This window comes from Rhinatrema bivittatum, chromosome 1, assembly GCF_901001135.1.
Source record: "Rhinatrema bivittatum chromosome 1, aRhiBiv1.1, whole genome shotgun sequence".
Taxonomy (NCBI): domain Eukaryota; kingdom Metazoa; phylum Chordata; class Amphibia; order Gymnophiona; family Rhinatrematidae; genus Rhinatrema; species Rhinatrema bivittatum.
Genome location: NC_042615.1, coordinates 444,406,752 through 444,424,134, shown reverse-complemented (window position 1 = coordinate 444,424,134; position 17,383 = coordinate 444,406,752). Strand labels below are relative to the sequence as shown.

General features: G+C 44.4%; 1 protein-coding gene across 1 annotated transcript in view; it reads left to right on the top strand.

Moving 5' to 3' along the window:
- The window catches only part of PLPPR1 (phospholipid phosphatase related 1), a 329,852-nt gene that overhangs the window by 250,175 nt on the left and 62,294 nt on the right, over nt 1-17,383 (top strand). The window contains exon 5 of the mRNA XM_029605105.1: nt 5,422-5,672. Coding sequence (XP_029460965.1) covers nt 5,422-5,672 — 251 coding nt within the window. The remainder of the gene's footprint in view (nt 1-5,421; nt 5,673-17,383) is intronic.

Sequence of the window (17,383 nt, the reverse complement as noted above, 5' to 3'; positions counted from 1 at the left end):
TGCCCATCAAAATAAATTCATTCATGAATCTGAGATCATCAACCAGGTTTTCAAAATATGACAAAATTGTAATAAATCAGTTCCCCCCCCCCTCAAATAGCTGATTACCTACAGTGACACAATTATTTGCGGGGGAGGGGGGAAAGACAAAAAACTAAAATGAACTATTCATGAAAATAGAAACAGGCTTCAGCAGTGTGCATACCTGGACTTGTTTCAACTAGAGACTGGGAATTTTCAAAAATTTCCAGGTCTCTTGGGAAATGCAAAAAAAAAAACCCCTCAGTAAGCAGAGAACAGCCCTTCCTCCAGCCCCTAGCCATCCCAAGCATTGAACAGGTAACAGGATAGAAGGGGTTGGGGCTGACGGACAGAGCAAAGAGCAAAGCAAAGAAAAGCTTTTCTGCTTCCTAATCCAGCCCCTCCTCTCCTATCATTTCCCTTTTTTCCTATGTTGTGCAGGAATTGGATGAGAGGTGTGACCATGGAACAGAGCAGAGCAAATAAGAGTCACTTTGCTTTCTAAACCAGCCCCTCCCTGTTTTTCAGGAATAGGAGGTGAGGCGGATGAAACAGATTCTGAAAAGAAGAGCCCCCTACTCTCCCTGATCCATTTCCTTTCTTGGCCCCTTCCCCTGAAAAAATCAGCATGGAGATGGGGGGGGGGGGGGAGGGGGAACAGCAGGAGGGAAGATGCTTGGGCAGAGAGCACTGTGGCTCTTTGCTCTGCTGTGTCAGCTACAGCCCCTCCATTTCTTTCCCTCCAGGGACTGCTTACTTCCAGAAAGACAGAAGGAAGGGAATGGCTAGAGCAGAAACTGTTGTGGGTACAGCAGTTTGGGAGAAGGGGGAGGAGATGAATGCTGAAAGGGGTGTGAGTGAAGGTGGATGACTGCCTGAGGGTGACGTGAGATCGAGTGAATGACGGGAAAGATTAGGAGAGAGTGATTGCTTAGGGGTGGCATGAAAGGAGGGAAATGTTGAGGAGAGGAGGATGGCATTTAATGCTGGGGGGCGATTATATGAATAAAGCTAGATTGGATTGGATTGGACTGGGTGAAGGAGAATCTAGGGTCAGAGAGGGAGTGCTGGAGCTTAACCTGGGGATAGGGAAGGGAAACTTGTGATGACATCATGGGGGGGCAGGGGGAAGTGTTGGGGGTCAGGCTTGGGGATTGGAAGAGAATGGAAGATTGCTGGGTGGTGGGAGGAGATGAATGAAAGGAGATAGAGAGATTGGCAGGAGGGAGGGAAGAGATAAAGTTAACATGTACCCATCTTTCCCCTGCTAATTCACTCCAAACTCAGGGTGACTAGAACTCCAAAGTTCCTAGATTTGACAATGAGAAATCGAATAGTTAGATCTATTAATACACACAACTGTTATTTGAACATATCCCAGTTTCTGTATGGAGGTCAGGTCAATTGACCAGTTTACGGTAGTGTTTGCTGGAGTCAGTGGAGGGTGGGAATTCTATCTAGAAAAATCACTTACAGGGCTGGCATTTTGGGGGGAGGGGAAGAACCAGAGCAATTGCCTGTGGCTCCCATTGTGCAAGATGTCCCGCAGACCTGGTGCCAGTGCCTGGTGGAGGAAATGTTGGTGTGGTGGGCCAGTAGAAAGAAAAATCAGCACGGGATCTATAAGCACCTGAGGCCCTACCATACTTTTGTCTTCTCTTGCAGGGCTTCCCGATACCAAGAAAACCTGCGTGAGGGGAGGGGATGCTGCAAAGCCTGTGAGCATGCATTGGCTTATAGATCCTGCACTGATTTTTCTTCCTGTTTGTTATCGGTACCTGAAGATCTCCGCTGGCCAAATGAGATGAGGGGTGAGAAGTGGGATGCAGAAGTGTGTGTGTGTGTGGGAGGGGGAGGCCATGTCGACCATAGACAGGGGGGAGAAGGCACACGGGGTGGGGGGCATCGGAGAGAGAAGATCTAGCAAGAGACTTTGGGGAAAATGGTGCAAGACTGAAGGTTTGCCTAAGGCACTTAATACCCTTGCATTTGCTCTGGGCCTATTTACTAAAGCATGCAAGAAATGGACATTAGTGCAACATGTTTACCATGGCATTCACTAAAGAGTATAAAGCCTTTAGTGAACATCACATTTAAATAGGGTTTACTGTAGCCAGCAGCTCATGTATGTTGCTGGTGGTGGTAAACCCATCTCCAATGGGGGCATCTATGTATCTCACTCCCATCGTCCAAGAAGAAAAGTGGGCCTTATCAGTCCCCTACCTCCCTGAGCAGAAGTGGATCCTGTCAACAATAAGGCACCCACACTCCAGAACAGAAAGTCCATCACCCTCCCTGACTCCCCAAGACCCCAGTGGGACTCCAAGATGCCTACATTCTCTGTACAGCCCCCCACCAAACCATCAGAAGGTTCAAGATTGATGAGGGGCAATAACACTTTGCAGTATGAATTGATTTGCATGTTTTTTGCATGAAACACAGTTCATTACCATTTTGCTTGCTTTGGGCCAGACTTGTTTTGCCATTAACAGTATCACAAGCCTATGTGTTAACCTTAACCTTAACTCATGGTATAGCCCGGGGGTAGGCAACTCTGGTCTTGGAATACAGTAAACAGGTCTGGTTTTCAGGATATCCAGAGTAAATGTGAATGAGGTATATCTGCATACTCTGCCTCCATTGTATGCAAATATTACTATGCATATTCATTATGGAATCCTGAAAACCAGACCTGGGTTTAGCACTCCTTCAGCAGAGTTGCTTAACCCTGATATAGCCCTTTAATACATTTTAATGCACTCATGCTGTGATTTAACACACTTTAATGTGTTAACACCCTTTATTAAATAGGTGTGCTAGAAAATGTTAAGATATCTGACAGCCCATATTTATATGTCTTGTTTATTGTCATTGAAACTGTTGTATCATTAGGTAAAATATGTTGTATATATGATAGCAGTCTCCTGCCAGAAGAATTTGTGTTAAATTTACTAAATCAGGGCTTAATTTCTGGGAGAACATCCAGGAACACCGTTCAACACTTCTCTTCAGACTTAATAGGCAGAGCAGCAGGAGAGTTCTGCTCCAACCTCTCCCTTCTAGGCTGCCTGCTGGGAGGAATAATGTGAGGGGGGTGAACCTGGAGCAGACTGAGAAGAGAACAGCTACTCTCCTCCTGAATTCAGTTCCCCTCTTCTGTTCTGTAGGGAACATGGAGAGAGTGGTGATCCTGAAGCAAACATTGCAGAACGAAGAACAGACACAAAATGTTTGAAACTTGTAAGCAGTGATGCCAATTGTCAAGGCTTCAACCCTGGCCTTCATGAATGGCACTACTGCTCACAGGTTTCATACTTGGGCTAATTTAATTCATCCCATTTTTGTGTCTTTTACCTAGGGTTTAATTTCTTGCAGAACAACCCAGGACAGTGTTCTGCCACCTTTTTCACAAGAAACGTAGAGTACAGTTATCAGTGTAAACCAATTCTGGCTTCCCCCTGGAAACAGAGCAGAGACAGAAATAGCACAGACCATTACTGGCCCTCCATTCCCTGGAAGAAGCAGAGAGTATTAGAGCTGCTTACCCTGAGATGGGAGCAGTCACATGATCTTGAGTTTTGTGCTATTTCCCAGCACAGTAAAAGAGGTTGTGAGGGAGAACAGCCAAGGCTGAAGACACATGGCGTGAATGCCTGCCAACCCCACTGCATCAGTCATTACTGGTGTGTTGGTTGTTTTTTTTGCCCTACTACTGTTTAGAATGCTGGCTTCCTGGGCCCTGCCATCTCTGCCCCTAGTGACGACACTGGGGAAGGGGGAAGGGGCAAGACAGTGAGGGGATGGGTGGGAGGAGTTAGCGATAAAAAGAAGGGAAAAGAGAGTGAGAGTGGGGGAGAAGGAGGGGAAAGAGTGAGATGATGTGGGAGATTAAAAGTGAGTAAGCAGATTGGAGGGGCTGTGAGATATATGGAGGAGAGGGTTGCCAGTTGGCTTCAGATTTTCAGGACAGGTTGATCCAGTCCTGGTTTTACCCCACTGCATGCTGGGTCTTATACAGATTGCCCTATTGCATTCCCTAAGAAAAGCAAGACTATACGTACCTGCATGTAAAGGAGTAAAACCAGAATTGCGTCTACCTGTCCTGAAAAGCTGGAGCCAGTTGACAATCCTAGTGGAGGAGAGGGGGAGATTAGAGGGAAGAGGTATGAGTGAGATGATCAGAGTTGGTGGGGACAGTCCTTGAATGTGGCAACTGGAGGAAAGTGTAAATGAGGGAAAGGTATAGAAGTTGGTGATTAAAGAGAGCATTTGGTGTTGTTCCCTTCTTCCCCCGAGAGGGCAAAGAACAAGCCCCTTTTTTGAATTATAGATCCTCCTAGTTTAAGGAGACTGAGGAAAGTAGGCAGAACATACCAGTCTGCTCTCAACCCCCATGGCAGAGGAGAGCCTGCTGATTTTAATTCAAAGAGGATGCCTGTACCTTACTGGCTAAGGAAGGAGAGGAGGAGAGTTACTGGACAGTGTAATTTTCTAGGGGGAGGAAGTGGAGAGCTTGAGGATTACCAGGGATTGGGGGTGAGACATGGGATCCCTTGCATCATTGGAGGAGGGAGGGCTGGGAATGGAGGACAAGGATCCCCAGGAAGAGGAGAAGGAGTAGAGAGAAAGGGCCCCATTCTCCCCCCACCCTTCTCCTTACCCCAGTGATCCTCCATCCTCAACCCGTGGCCGTTCTTTGTCCACCAGTGCTCATCAGGTGAAGCACGGCAGGGGGTTGAGCTCTGATGGGGAGTGGGGATGGAAAATCACTGAGATAGGGAAGAGGAAAAGTATAAAGAGTGTGTCCGCATATGTGCGTATGGGAGAGAGAGAGGGAGATTGTGCCTGGATCTGGCCCCGCCCCCTCTCCCAGGTCTCACCTGCCCCTGCTCTCCCACCTCCTCCCCCTATTCCACAGTTCCACTTCCTTTTGGCCTTCAAATTAAGCCCTGCACTAAATGGAAGATGTATAAAAGAATTCTGATGCTATCAATAAAAATATCTGAACAAAAGTTTATTTTAAAAGGATTCAAAAGAACATCGGTCTGGATAGGTCACTACAGAAGGTGATTAGCAAGAGAAAGGTTAGGAGATGTAGAGGTAAGATGGGCAGCAAGATATAAGCTGAGTTACAATAGAAGAAGGTGATCATGAGGAAAGCCATTCGGGATCAGAAGGAATGAAAAAAGAGCTAAGAAGTTTGGAAGCCTGGGAAGTAAGGATTGGACAGGTGTTACAGATATTGGGAAAACTGGGGATGACAGATTCTGCTTCTGTTTGAAAATCAAGTAACAATGAAAAAAGAGGTTATGGTCATGAAAGGACATAAATTGTGTATATTCATAATTGTATTTCTTAAGTATTTCTAAAAAAAAATGTTGTTTGCTTTTATATTAATAGGAGTTTTTGCTTTTGGACTTTTTGCCACCGACATATTTGTAAATGCTGGTCAAGTAGTGACTGGAAACTTGGCGCCTTATTTCCTGACTGCATGTAAACCCAACTACACAGGAACTGACTGCCGGGCTAACCATCAATTCATTAACAACGTCAATGTCTGCACTGGTGACCCAGAAGTGATCGAGAAAGCAAGAAGATCCTTTCCATCCAAGCATTCTGCTTTAAGCATTTACTCAGCTTTGTATGCCACGGTGAGTATAGCATCTTTCTCAGTAATGCATTGGCAAGATTATACTGTATGGCACATCTGAAAACCCTATGCATTTACTCAGGAAGCAGAGTAACTCATTGTGAATATATCTGAAAAGTTCAACTGAATTGATATTCTTCATGAAGGAATAGTGCCATATTGTCAAATCTATTGCCGGTGGGGGAGAACTTGCTTCTGAATGGATATAGAAACATATGCAATGATTTAAAACTGGCAAACTTAATGAGGGTCAGCCAATATACCCATTCAACATTTAATAAGCCAAACAAATAGAGGTAGAGAATTCTACAGTACTGTGGGAGTCATTGGAAGTGCTGCTGTAGCTCCATGCACATGATGTTGGTATATTTGTGACTATTGTGTCAGGGACTAAGAAGAACAGCCATGTCTGTGAATTTAACTGTAAAGTCCAGAAGAACATCCAGCTGGTTTATTTGCAAAGAATAAAGGCTTTCAGAAATTTCCTGGGAATTACAACAAACATATGAAGTAGCAGCGTTCGGTGCAAATATTAATTCATCAGATGCCTTGCCATTCACAGTGACTCACTGAATTCCATTAATGACCTTTGGCTCCAGCTGAAAATGTGGAGGTGAGCACTTAAAAATGTGTGATGTAGCAGGGATCATATATGGGAGTATGCTCAGTTTTTATAGGCATTGTAAAATGATATGTGTGGCTCTTCAAAGGTAACATAAGGGATAACTTTTAGGAGTCTACAGGTTTTATCTAGGAGAATCTTAGAGCTACATATAAGCCTTAATTTTAATAGAAGTAAACTGAATGCCATGAATTAGACATGCTGAAATGTTAGGATGTGAAAGAGGTGGTACAAATCGTGATATGAAGTTTGCAATGGTTGCTTATCTGGCCTATGCAATAAAACTCATGGTAAAAAGTGTTAGCCTGTAACACGGTAAAATTTTAATGTGCATGTTAAAACATGACTTATTGTGCTATGCAATAAATTTTACTGACGGCATGATAAAACTTTTCCTCAATACCATAGGTTCTTTATTAACATGGATATCGATACAAACATGTTTAACCTCCACACTAGCAGCCAAGAAATCTTCTGTGATTACCAGCCCCCATCAAAAAAGGTCCAGTTTGTATGGGGTATCTTATCCATACCCTTCCAATGTGCTAAATAAGAAGCCCCCTCCAGGGTTAATCCCTCCTCTTCCCCTCCTCATGTCAGCAAGAAGTCTTTCTGGGATTAACCCGTCCTTCTCCCAATCTGCTCCTGATGTTATCAGTAAGAAACCCCTTACTTTAGCTCCACATCTTGATTTCTTCCCCAGAAAGCTCCCTCCTGATCCTCCCCCCTCAGCAAGAGTGATGTAGCCCTCTCCAGGACACTCTCTTCTTGATTCTGCCCCGGCAAGAGTGATATGGTATTAGTCCAAAGCTCCCCACACTCCACCGATCCCCTCAGGAATGGCCACATTTTGATGTCCCTGCATTTATCATTAGGCAAGAAGGACTAATGTATCTTAACCTGCCATCCTGGCCATTGAACTCTGAAAGACATTGCTTAACATGTCTTCACTACACTTGATATATGGTGAACTCCTACTAGGCACTGTTATCTGGAGTGCAATGATCAAGACAGTAGGAAGGCTTGACAGACCATTTTGCTGATGAAGAATGCAAGGACCTCCAGAATGGTAAGTGGTCATTTCAGAAGAGTGGCTAGGGCCTGGCCTAGCACTGGCAGCGGGTTTCTTCATTCTTGGGAGGAGGAAGGGGATGATACAGAAGGAACCATGTTCCTTTTCATGGGGGAAAGGTTCAGGAAACAGGTACCTCGGAGAGATCAATGCTTACTCTTGTGGAGGATGGGATCAGAAGGAGGCCACCCAGATTGAGAGCTACTTTACTTTTTCCAAGGAGTATTTATGTAATTTTGATGGTGTGGTTGAGGGGATGAAAACACTCCTATCACTTTTTCTTTGAGTCAATTTTTCTTGGGGAATTTTGCGGCTGTAGGTCTGCTGAAAACATTAATACACTGGTCTGTGGCAGGTATTAACTTTTTAGCTTTATCAAGTCCATGGGTAAATAGTGGGTAGAATTCAGTTTACCATGCTTTTTGTTATAAGTCCAGAAAAGCCTCATTTATATTTGGATGTGCATTAATTTTGGCACATACACATTAATATGTTGAGGGACCATCTTAAAATGCATGTAAAATGGCCTTAATGTTGGGTTGAAGTGACATCACTGTCCCGAATGGCAGCATAAGCATGGAGCTCCCTCTTTACTGCCACATATTTTGAGAAATAGATATGTGAAATTGGCTCAACCCCTCTTATTTTTGGTAAACAGGTGCCCAATAACAACTCAGAAGATGTCTAAAAAGAAATCCGTGGACCTAAGCCAGTTCTCCTACAATATCACAGCGTCAGAGGTTAGTGGTGAGGGAGGAACCAAAATGGCCAAATCATGCGAGGAGAAACAGAGCATAGCAATAGGGGATAAATGCCTTGATGACCCAAAATCAATTGCTTATGAAGCTATCTTGAAGGCAGACTTAAGATTAAATGGTTCGAGGACCTTAATGTTAACATTGGAGGGCTCAAAGCTGAATTAGTGGCGCAGTTCAGCCACTAATCAAAATGGCGCTGGCCGTCCATTGCTCCTACCATGTGACAGGGGATGGCCAATGGCACCAATAGCCCCTGTCACATGGTAAGGGCAAAGGGCCATTGGTGCCATTTTGTTTACTGGCAGCCGACGGCCCGAGAGCAGGAGATCGCTCCTGGGATCCCTGCTGGACCACCAGGTACCTTAGAAAAGTTTTGGGTGCATCGGGAGGGTGGGGGATTCTAAATAATGAGATTTAAAGGGTCAGGGTGGGGTTGTTTTTTTTCAGCTCTGGACAGCCAAAAAAAAAGCAAGCTGGCTTGTTACGGCGATTACTACCCCAAACCAAATATCCAAATTACTACCTCCACCTTCCTCTATTCCTGATGCCTTTCAACTAGCTTGATCACTCCATTCTTATACTTCACTTTCAATGCATATCCAGCATAGTTCTCTGCTTCAACAGCAGGGGAGAAGAAAAACTGTTACTTCACACATCCAGCAGAGCTCTCTGCTTAAACGGCAGGGGAGAAAAAAAACTGATACTTCACGCATATCCAGCATAACTTCAACGGCAGGGGAGAAGAAAAAAGGATTCACACTCACAAAGCGGGGAGTAGCTGGCTTGTTACGGCGGTTACTACCCCAAACCAAATGTGCCTGATACTTCACTTCCGATGCATATCCAGCATAGCTCTCTGCTTCAACGGCAGGGGAGAAGAAAAAAACTGTTACCTCACGCATATCCAGCATAGCTCCCTGCTTCAACGGCAGGGGAGAAGATAAACAACCAATAAGGGCTGTATAACATAATCTGGGTAAAAACAAATAAGCATGGGTGTAGCTTGCTTATTGCGGCGGTTACTACCCCTACTACCTCTAACTAATCAAGCTAGATATTTCACTTGGATGCAGCTCCATCACCGCTCTCTACATTAATGGCGGGGGTGGAAGGGAATTAGAACCAAGAGCTAAGAGAAACAGATAAGTATGAGAGAAAAAATGAGGGAAGCTTGCTGGGCAGACTGGATGGGCCATTTGGTCTTCTTCTGCCGTCATTTCTATGTTTCTATGTTTCTATGAAACTGCCAATGAAGATTTCCCGCAGTTTTACTATGAACCCGATACCAGAAATGAGTCCTGTACCGATTCACATCCCTAGAGAGCAGATCCTGCTGCTGCATCTTGAGATTTTAGGGGATCCCCGAACAGGAAGATTACAGTAATGCTTTGCAGGTTGTTCAGCAAATTAGTAAATATGTTTTACTGAAAGACAAAGAAGATATCAGTGTGGAAGATATACAAATCGAGAGGGCTCACAGAACCTTTGCCCAAAGTGTAATAATCTACCTAGAGACATTATAGCTTGTTATCAAAGCTTTCCTCTGAAGGAAAGAATTCTGCAAATAGCAAGGAAAGAGAGCATACTACAATGCAGGGCAATAAAGTCACGATTTATGTAGACTTGGCCCCCTCAATGCTGCAGAAGAGAAAAGGTTTTCAAATGGTAGCTGAAACATTGAAGAGGAAGAGCATAAAATATAAATGGCTCTTGCCCTTTGGATATGATTTTACCATCCATGGGGTTTCCTCGCGAGTCAAGACACCCATCAAAGCTGAACAAATCCTCAGGACAGCCGGATTACAAATATCTCCTCCGCTTGAACCTCAAACTTCTATACGAGCTTTTGAAGGATACACCAAGATGGCAAAGATTATCAGCAGGAAGATGGCTGTTACATAGAAATTCTGGAGATCCTGTGTCCTCAAATACATCAGAAACCTGAATATAATTAATAACCCGATGACACCACTGCTGGTTTAGGTGGCGCTCAGTGGTATACGAGGGTGTTGATTTAATCAATAGGAAGGAAGCTCTTACTCTGTGTTGCGACCGTCGCTGCCCGACATCTCCACTCCGCCCACCTTACCGCTTTGGCGACCCCCTCTTTGGTTGATGGAAATTTGGCTGCCGCGGCATCATCTTGCCAACCTCCTCCGGCGTTCCTGGACCGGATAGACTCTGCCTTCCGCCATGTTCTCCTGAGGCCTAAGGGCATGCGCGGCGCGGCCCCGACTCAAGTACCAGCTGTGGCGCAAACCTCAGGGGCGTCCCCCTGAGATGATGTCATCATCGCCAGATATTTAAGGTCTCTTGTTTTGCTAGCTAATCAAGTTAGCAAAGGGTTTCCTACCTAGCTGCCTCCAGATATCACTGCGGATGGGATTCGCTCTCTGCTTACCTTGCTACTCTGCCTCCTCAGACTTTACCAGGGGTACCCGCTCCTCGAGGGCCTCGCTCTCTCTTTTGCTTTTCAGATCGCAGTCTGGAACCGGTACACACTCCACGAGGGCCCATGTTCCCAGACCTGCTACTGAATATAACTTCTGCCATGAAGTCACCACTGCCTACAACACCAGTGATTTACCATCTCTCTCTCAGAGCTTTCCCTGGAACCAGGTACTTGCTCCTCGAGGGCCTACTTCATTCCAGCTCCTGGGCTGTTCCAAGAGACTATTGTGTGAGTGTTACCATCAAGGTTCTGAACTCTGCATACTCTGCCTACTCACAATCTCAATTTCTCTACAGCTCAGCCCCAGTGCCTGAGGTACTCCTAGCCCTCCTCTATCCTTGGGCAGATATAGTATACATCTCATCACCCTGGGAGGCCTACATTTCCAAATAAATTGAAGCAATTTGCATTGCCATAAACCCATGCAACCTTCAGAAATGAAAACTGGGAGGGTCTGAAATAGATAGGAAATCCTAGGGAGCACATTTTCATTTGTATAATGGCAATCCTGCCTAATCATGAGAAATTACCCCTTTCCCACCTTATCTAATCTGCCTCCACTTTATTCCAAATATTACCCATAATTTAGATGAAATAGATCTTTCAACTTGGAGCTGACCTTCACTCCCAAATATTTCACTCTTTTAACTACTACTTTAAATGGGAAATTAAATTTAATGCGAGTCTCCTGCTCTTCTGAGAGAGAAATATTCAAAAATTCAGACTTATCAGCATTCATTTTATGTCATGATCTGCAAGCATGGGCAATTTATAAACCTCTTTCCCCACCCTGATTCCCTGTATTATGTCTAGATGCTTTATTCTCGCAACCAAATGTTCTAAGAATAATGTTAAGTGCAAAGGTGATAAGGGGCATCCCTGTCTCATGCCACACTCCATCTGAAACATAGGGGAATATTCACCATTTATCCTAATACAGGCACTCGGGTTGATATAATTTTTTGATCCACATTGGAAACTCGCCCCCCAAGCCCATCTTTGACAGGACCCTAAAAAGGTAATCTCAGTGTATCATATGGAAGGCTTTTCCAGCATCTACAGTCAATAAGGAATCAGGCATTGCTGCTTTTGAGCCCACAAAACCAAATTTATCATCCTTCAAACATTATTCGATGCTAACCTCCCCGAGACAAACCCTGTTCGGTCTAGATGAGTTAACCCTGGAGTTACGGATCCCAATCTCAAAGCTAAAATGTTTGCTAGTGTCTTCAGGTCTAAATTAATTAAAGAAATTGGTTTCTAAGACCCACAAAGTGTCACATCCCTACCTGGCTTGGCCAGGACTGTGATCCCTGCCCTATTAGACTGCTCCGCTACATTATTATCCCCTAGCAAGGAGTTATATATAGCTGTCTGAGGGGGCCATAATAATTGTTGACATCGACTTATAGAAACCTGCAGAACACCCATCGATACCCAAGGAAGGGAGACACCTTCCAAATAGCCTTTTATATCCTCCCAGTTGATATCCTTCTGCCCTGCATACAACTCCTGATAACATTGTGAAAAATGTCTGCTAATATCCTCAATCTCAAAGATCATAATCCCATCCCTGTCTTTAATTTGCAGAATCTGATTTTGCAATTTACATTCCTTCAGTTTCCTAGCTAGCTCACGACCAGCCCTATTCCCCCCTTCGAAATATTCTTACTTCACTTTATCTAAATGGAAAAGTATAGCCCCCATATTTAAATCCCTTAAATCAGCTGTCAGGGACTCCAGTTTTGAACTTATAACAGAAGACACCCTCCACTTGTGCAAAACTTCCAACTTCCCAATTCCCACATTAATATCAGCCTTTAATAGACCTTCTGCTTTTTGCACCTGGGATGCCTTTTGCCTTTGCTATAATCTTCCCCCTAGCCTCCACCTGATACCTCTCCATTGCCATTAATTCTCAGGTACTCCTCTAATTCCAATTTTAACTGCATGCAGTATACTGCATCCTCCAAAAGGCTTTCATTAAGTTTCCAAAACTGTCTCCCCAGTAGACCCCCTCTACCTATTACAAAACTGGTACATGGTCCGACCATGTTAATGAACCTATATCTGTTTTCCTCACTTTAGATGTCAAAGCTTTATCCACTAAGAAATAATCACTTCTGGAATGTACCTTGTGTGGCTTAGAATAATAAAGTATAATTACGATTTGAAAGGTGCATTAGTTGCCAAGCATTGATCAGCCCCCACTGTCCCATCAAAGTCTTTAAACACTTTCTATGTGTACTGGTGGGCAGATGATAGCTTCCACTGTTATGTAAACATGGGTGGCATGTTAAATTAAAATCACTTCCAATGATGAGATAACCCCCAGCCTTTGATAACTTCTCCAGATAGGGCTCTTGCATCTACATTCACTAATGTATATAAATCTTTATGCATTCTAAATTTTACTATGTTCCTTCTGTATCTTTAACAGTGGATAGAATATCTACTACTATATCCTTTGAGAATAACACACCCATACCCGAATATTTATTTTTCACTGTGGCAGCTGCAAAACAGCTGAAACAAGAATAAACCCAAACCAAACTGTTTTTGACTACACATCCCTGTCTGGTAAAGCTATTTATTGGATCAACAAAAACTATGTTCTGCAGATAACGAGTTTTCATGTCACATACATCTATTTCGATATGACAAAAGTCAGGAAAACTTTACATATTCAGAAAACTTTGCAGTGAAAATTCCCACAAGAAATATTCAGGGGCTGTCAAAGAGAAATGTTGTTTCATTTAGCAAATGAGACCACAGGTGACGCAGATGAATCTGCAGCTGATGAAATTGCAGAGTGAAAAAGCTGTCTCCATTTGACTCTTTCCAAAGTTGGGTCCCTCTGACTCCTTCCCATCCCTCTGAGAAAGCTGCAGGGATCAGAGACTTCCCTGGCCCCCACTTACCCTTCCATGGGGCCCTGGATCATGAAAGGAGCAGGAGGGACACTTCCTGCAGTACCAATGTCTCTTGAAAATGGTGCCTGCTGACCCTGAGATGAGTATCATTTACTTATTTATCTGTATTTATATCCCACACCCTCCAAAGTTTGGGTGGGTTACATAGAAGCACATACAGAATTAGGTAACATACATCAACAATTTAGCAAGGTAAAATCGACAATAATCAATGACCACAGTTTCATTAAGATCTGAACTAGAAGATGTACTGCAAAATAGACATGTTGAAAAGCCGGAATAAAAAAAATAGGTTTTTAATGCTTTCTTAAATTCTTTAGCATTTGTGAAATGAGCTTATTTCTAATGGGACCAGCCAGTGCCATTTTAATGGGACACGGAGAGGCAGGAGGTGAGTGAGAATCCCTCCTACACCTTTCACAATCCAGGACCCCCACAGAAGTAGTAAATGGGCTGGGGAGGTCCCTGGCCCCTGTACATTTTGAGGGGGAGGGGTTAAGAATCCCAAGGAGGACCTGGCAAGGTTTGGCTCAGCGCAACTGCTGTAGACCTGAGCTCCGAGTAATAGCTGGCAGATGTCCTTGGGGAGGCCCTAGGAGTTAAGAACATAAGAACATGCCATACTGGGTCAGACCAAGGGTCCATCAAGCCCAGCATCCTGTTTCCAACAGAGGCCAATCCAGGCCATAAGAACCTGGCAAGTACCCAAAAACTAAGTCTATTCCATGTAACCATTGCTAATGGCAGTGGCTATTCTCTAAGTGAACTTAATAGCAGGTAATGGACTTCTCCTCCAAGAACTTATCCAATCCTTTTTAAAACCCAGCTATATTAACTGCACTAACCACATCCTCCGGCAACAAATTCCAGAGTTTAATTGTGCGTTGAGTAAAAAAGAACTTTCTCCGATTAGTTTTAAATGTGCCCAGAACTGCATCAGAGAGGTTTATTTTATTTTATTCTTTACTATGTTTATTCAGAACAAAACAAAAGAAAAAAACAACAACATGTTGTTTTTTCTTTCATTCCATGTTTCAAATGAATGCACATCACTGATAAAGGAAACCTCTGTCCACCTGGTTCACTACTCCATCTGCGTGAATGTATTTTTGAATTCACTTACCAGTGCAAGAATTAGGAACTAGGGATGTGAATCGTTTTAGGACGATTAAAATTATCGTCCGATAATTTTAATATCGTCTTAAACCATTATGGAACACAATACAATAGAGATTCTAACGACAACAACTGAATCTTGTTGTCTTCAGCCGGCGCCATTTTCCAAAATGGCGCCGAAAAATGGCGGCGGCCATAGACGAACACGATTGGACGGCAGGAGGTCCTTCTGGACCCCCGCTGGACTTTTGGCAAGTCTTGTGGGGGTCAGGAGGCCCCCCCCAAGCTGACCAAAAGTTCCTGGAGGTCCAGCGGGGGTCAGGGAGCGATTTCCCGCCGCGAATTGTTTTCGTACGGAAAATGGCGCCGGCCATACGCGTATGGCTGGCGCCATTTTCCGTACGGAAAATGGCGCCGGCAGGAGATCGACTGCAGGAGGTCGTTCAGCGAGGGTTCCGGCGCCTCGCTGAACGACCTCCTGCAGTCGATCTCCTGCCGGCGCCATTTTCCGTACGAAAACGATTCGCGGCGGGAAATCGCTCCCTGACCCCCGCTGGACCTCCAGGAACTTTTGGCCAGCTTGGGGGGGGGCCTCCTGACCCCCACAAGACTTGCCAAAAGTCCAGCGGGGGTCCGGAAGGACCTCCTGCCGTCCAATCGTGTTCGTCTATGGCCGCCGCCATTTTTCAAAATGGCGCCGGCTGAAGACAACAAGATTCAGTAGCAGGAGCCCGTTCCGGACCGCTGCCGTTCCGGACTGCCGCTGGACCCGAAGGTTATTTAAGTCATTTGGGGGGGGATTTAATTTAAAGGGTCGGGGGTGGGTTTTTAGGGGGTTTTAATGTGCCGGTTTTGCGATTTTACGTTTTTTCGATTTTTCACGATTTTTCACGATATTTTACCCCCCCAAACGGCAACAATACGATTCCCTCCCCCTCCCAGCCGAAATCGATCGTTAAGACGATCGAGGACACGATTCACATCTCTATTAGGAACCCCTTAAGCTCCTGGTTTTTATTTTATGTACCTTAGCTGGGGTTGCATTAAAAAAACACATTGAGAGGAGCAGAACTACAGCTGATCTGGGGTGGACTCAGGAGCTGTCTGCTCTCTGGTGCTCCCCCTCCTCATCAGTCCCTGCAAAGTACACCCACACAGCGCAGCTCTTCTCTGCTTCTGGGACGCCCGACTCGACTTATATTGTAGGTAGAGAGGAAGACAAAGGAGGCAGCCATAGTACCAAGCAAGTTATGTGTGTGTGTGTGTCTATTGGGGGGGGGGTTCTGTAGGGGAGGGGGGCAAAAGGAGGGGTGAGAGTGAGAAGATATAAATGGTAGAGTGAGAGGAGTGCTTTGGGGGTTGTATGGGGTGGGGATGTAGAGGGGAGAGGGAGGCTCTGGAGGATGTATATCATTCTGAAGGTTAAATTATTGGAAGTGGTATGAAATGCAGCAGCCACAGAAGAAATGATAAGGAGATGAGTGCAATTTGATAGTGATAATTAAAATGACAGTACTAAAGGAAGAGGGCAAACAGGTATCATTCACTATTGTAACTGAAAAATGGAAGCAGTCTGGTAGGTGCTTTACATTTTTAAAAATAATTATGGAAAAGACAACCTTTTCTGACTCCACCACAACTGCCGCAGCTTTCATCAGCTCCGATGGAACACACAAACTTAAAACTGGGAGAGGGTCAGAGGCTCGCCACTAATATTGGCAGCAGGGATCTTGTGGCAGGAGCAAAAGTGGGATGAGCTGATGGTGTTCAACATGCCTGAAGATTTAATATCAAATTGCTAATCCATTAAAACTTTTACAGCTGCTTTAAACATCTGAGACATACAGGAAATCCATGACTTCTCATGGAAATCCACAGTCTTTTTAAACCATTTTTTGACAGATTTGCAAAGCACTATTAGTGACCAACTACAGATTACTGTAATATAGTAACTGATGGCATTGAAAGACCAAATTGGACTATCCAGTCTTCCCAGTTTAGATACTCCAACTTTGATTAGTTAAGCATTTACCACTGGTGCACAACCCAACACCAATTTCCTCTCCTCCCTTGTCTTTTACCTGATCCTTCAATCCTTTCCCTACCACTGCCCTCCGTATCAGTCCTAAGCATGCTCAGAAGCTATTAAAGTGCTGGTTTCCACCACCTCTACTGATAGGCCATCTTAGGCCTTAACTTTTTCTAACTCTCACAAGACCATTACTTAATCTAACACCCTCCACGTGCTAGCTCTAAGCTTTCTAACAATCCACACAACCATCACAGCCAGTAAGGCTATTGTCCAAAACATCCACCCTCTCCATGCTCACTGAAGTATGGGTTTTAGTCCTCACTACTCTGTGCAGGTTACCGCAGTGTTTTTAGAAGCCCAATGCAGACATACCACCACTTTGTGCAGGTTGCCCCAATGCCTTCTTACAAACCCAATGCAGTCATCCCACTGCTTTTAGGATCATAAATTCTAGTCTCTTTCCTAGTCAGTGCACATCAGATTCTCACCTCTTATTGTATACTGCTCCCTCAGATTTTGGTACCCTATATGCTGTATATCTTTTTGCAGTGAATCTCAACTACCGAGTTTTTTTGGATCACATCTCATTTTGTCTATTATCTCAAGTGTGTCCACTCTGTTGCAGATCTTAACATCATCCACAAAATGACAAACTTTTCCTTCTAAACCTTCTGCAATATCACTTGTAAAGTTGTTGAACAAAACTTGCCCAGGACTGATACCCTGA